Source organism: Meriones unguiculatus, chromosome 1 (assembly GCF_030254825.1).
Source record: "Meriones unguiculatus strain TT.TT164.6M chromosome 1, Bangor_MerUng_6.1, whole genome shotgun sequence".
Taxonomy (NCBI): Eukaryota; Metazoa; Chordata; class Mammalia; order Rodentia; family Muridae; genus Meriones; species Meriones unguiculatus.
Window position 1 is genome coordinate 117,000,638 of NC_083349.1, and position 3,793 is coordinate 117,004,430.

Consider the following 3,793-nt stretch of genomic DNA (forward strand, 5'->3'; position numbering starts at 1 on the left):
ACTCAAAAGTCAGGGGCACTTGGTTCTCGCTTTTTTAAGCCAGCAAGAAAAATAGTATTTGCTCTTAAAGTTGGTTCTGAGACCAGCTGGTTCTCTGCAAGCCCGCATTACTCTCCACTTTATTCTTCTCCAGCATGTGGCACATGCATCCAAGCCCACACACAGACACATGAACTATCTCACATGAACATGTTTAGAAGGCACAGTCTCATAAGGGGAAAAAATCTAGTTTCTTCACTAAACACCAAAAATTGATATGTAAAAAGGTGATGAAGATTCACATAAATAGCATTTTAATCACCAGACCCCAGCACCCGCTGCCCCTTGAAAAGAAGACAGACAGGTCTTCAGTTATAAAAGAAAATACTAGTCCAGAAGTGAAGTTAAGTTCTTCCTAGACACAATATCTAGAAAAATTAGTTTCAGTTGCATTAAAGACCTAATAGTTAAAAATGCAACAATAAAAAATTTAAAAAGAAATTTGAACCTTTTAGAACTAGGAGCAAATGGGGAAAAAATCAAATCAGCCATAAAACAACAGCAACAACAAAAATATTTGCTCATACAAAAATTAAAACTCTTAAAGAACAAGATATAACATAATCAAAATCAAAAATATAAGAGAACATAAAAGCAGATGTTTAAAAAAAACAAACTGTAAGGAAATATTTTCTCCATGTAATGTACTTTCCCAAATTAACAAGAAGATAATCAACTGAAAAATTGCAAAGAACATAAAGGGCCACATTACAGAAAAGGAACCAAATGAATAGTAGTCTCATAAGATCATAGAGACACTCCATCTTAAGGAATAAATGAATAAATTTAAGTTACCGCAAAAACTATGTCACTATATTTTCCTATTACCAATTTTTGAAGTGCTTTGTAGCCAGAGATTATGTGGGACCATGAATTTATCATGTGATATTTGTGGGAATATAAATAACTACAAGCTTTTATGAAAGGGATCAAATAATGTTTATTAAAACATAAGATGTCCTCACATTCTGACCTAGGAATACTCTTCCTAAGTAATTCTAAGGCCAGTTTTAAAATTAGCAGTGTACAAAGCTTTTGTCTCTTTTTGTCAAAGCATATTTTTGATAATGAAATAACCCCCAAAAAACTTTAAATATCATTCAGAAGGTGCTCCATTTAGGAAATTTTGCAGAACCCGTGCTGGGGAGCATTGTTGGACTGAGCCAGCTATGCCTCAGTTTTCTCATCTCTAAAATCAAAATAATAGTGATACTTACGTCACACACATATTTTTGCAAACTTACATCACTAGGCCAAAATCAGAATGTACAGAATTAAAGATGATTTCCAAAGCATACAAGTGACCATTTCGATTTGTGTACATTTGCATCAACGAAGAAAAATTGGAGTTACAAAAAAAAAAGTTGTGCATGAGGCTGTGAACACAGTTACTGCTTTCATAATGTATGTAATTAAAAAGAAGAAAAAGACCAAAGTCGGGAGGGCGGGATGAACAGGAAACATGAAGACTAGGGAGTCCCTGGAGACAAACTCTGACGGTTAATAACCACAGCAAGGAAAAGGCGATCTCAGAAAAGAGCTTCCTTAAATTGAAGCCCCTTTGATAATGATGCCCTGTGTATTCAGGTTAACCAAAGTGGGGCCGCTTCAGATACCCAGCGGGACAAGCACCTGGGAGAGAGTATGTGGCTGTGAACAGTGACATGTGAGGTAGCAGGGGAGGATATGAGATGGAGGGAGGTAAGTTGGTGGGGGCAGCTAGATCTTTTAGAGGAAGTGAATTCCTTTAGAGAGGTCAGAGGAAGCTGTAAGTTCTAATTCCTGGCCTTTGCACTTACTTTCTGCAGAGTTCAAGTTGACTTTGTTTCTAAGCCAAACTCTTCATTTCAGAAATGAGTATGTGAAGTAATGATGTCACATTCACACCAGGCCTGGGACTAAGAGCTCCTGCTCTCTAAGATCTGCTTCTGGCCACCCTGTGGTGCTGGGATCCTTCCTCCCTTCTGCCTTTCTCCCATTCCCCAGGACACGGTGGTCCATGCCCAGTCCTTCCTTCCTTCCTGTGATTACAGAGGAAACTGTAAGTTTCCTGGTCGTAGGATCTTCATTATCTTAACACAGCCAAGCCTGCCTGCTTGCTACTTCCTATTTATTGGGATACAAATCCCTTCTGCACCGAAATAATTTTACTCCTAGCAAAAGTAAAGGCATGCTTTCAAGCATTCAAACACACACACACACACACACGCACACGCACACACGCACACGCACACACGCACACGCACACGGTGGGGAGTTAGAGAGGGAGAGAGAGGGAGAAGGAGGGAGAAAGAAAAGAGAACTGGGAAAGCACTAACTCTTTACTTGGCACAATCTTTCTAAGTAAGCATTCAAAGGTCACACTGGATCCTGTACAAAATACAAGTTCCGACCCAACAGAAAGAAAACTCCCAACACCAAAATGGTAAGAGAATATAATTGTAGGTACTGAACATGGTCAAAAAAAGAGTGTATTTGAACTATATTGACCCTTTAAAAAAAATACCTTAAAAAGACAGGACAGAAAAATTTGTCTCTTTGCAAATGCTGAGTCACTGGAGACATGATGAGACTATCCGGAAGTGTCCTGCTTGCCTGGCAGCAGGTGAATGTCCTGGCAGCTCCAACAGATCAGACGAAGGCCCTTTCGACTTAGCAGGTCACAGGATTGGCACACTAAGTGTCCACAGATAACTGTGCTATTGTCCTGGAAGACAGGTTCAGGGTCTTCAAAACTCTTCCATGCCTGGCCCTAGGTCTGGAACCGGTGGGATTCTCCAAGGGGCAGAGGTCACACACTCTGGGGCCTGGGCTCTCTCCCGCTGTTGAGGAGGTCCGTGAGCTCCCCGATGTACTTGATGGTGTACTTGAGTGTCTGGATCTTGGTGAGCGGCTGGCCTCTCTGGCTGTAGACAGGTGGCAGGTATTTCCGGAGCGTGTGGAGGGCATCTGCCAAGGTCCGCATCCTGAGTTTCTCTCTCTCGCTGGCCTTGCGTCTCCGCTGGACGGACATCTTGACTTTGCTGCCCTTCTGGCCTTTGAGACCACCAGCAGCTTGTAGGTAGGCCGGTTGGAAAGCTAACATGCTGTAATCCAGCTCAACTAGGCCACCAGCCCCATGGCTGCTGTAGCCATCGCTGCCTCCTGTGCTGGCCCCACTGTGCCCGCAGGGCAGTGCGACCTCAGAGTACGACTCCAGGGAAGGAACCGGGGAGAGGCTCTGAGCAGGAGATGCCTGGCTCAGCTCCAGGGGCCTGGCTCTGCTTTTCCAGTCCCAGGAGGCCAGCAGGCCTGCTGTGTCAGAAGAGTCCAGGCCATCGTCCAGGCTGAGGAAGGTCTCACCCAGGTTGTCCATACCCCCAGAGGCAGCGGTAGAAGGACTCCTTGGCAAATGTGAAAGAAAGTTCTGCTGCCCCGGCCGGAGACCAGCTTTCTTTTATGATGGTGGGGGATCGGGGACAAAGTGGGAAAGGGGCCCCTGGGGGAGGGAGTTCAAAGGAAGAACCAAGGACCAAGATGGAAGATGAACTCCTCAGGTGTCACTTTCTCCTCGTCGATAATTAGCATCTTCCAGCTAAAATGTCTTTAAACAGACCGGCCTCCAAGAGAAGAAAAAAGGAATTATCTTGTTGTAACTAAACCAATTAAGGCTGCATAACCAGGCTTAGCATTGTCCTGTGGAACTCATTAATGGGGGAGCCAAAGAAAACAAACCTGGGCATCTGCAGCAAGGAGAGGCTCCCGGGGGCCTTTG

At 43.9% G+C, this 3,793-nt stretch overlaps 1 protein-coding gene across 1 annotated transcript; it reads right to left on the reverse strand.

Moving 5' to 3' along the window:
* Window positions 1-2,830: 2,830 nt before the first annotated feature.
* On the reverse strand, window positions 2,831-3,394 carry Msgn1 (mesogenin 1). Its single transcript, XM_021642316.2, has one exon. It carries the CDS (start codon window positions 3,392-3,394, stop codon window positions 2,831-2,833), a length of 564 nt encoding a protein of 187 aa, XP_021497991.1.
* Between the last annotated feature and the right edge of the window lie 399 nt (window positions 3,395-3,793).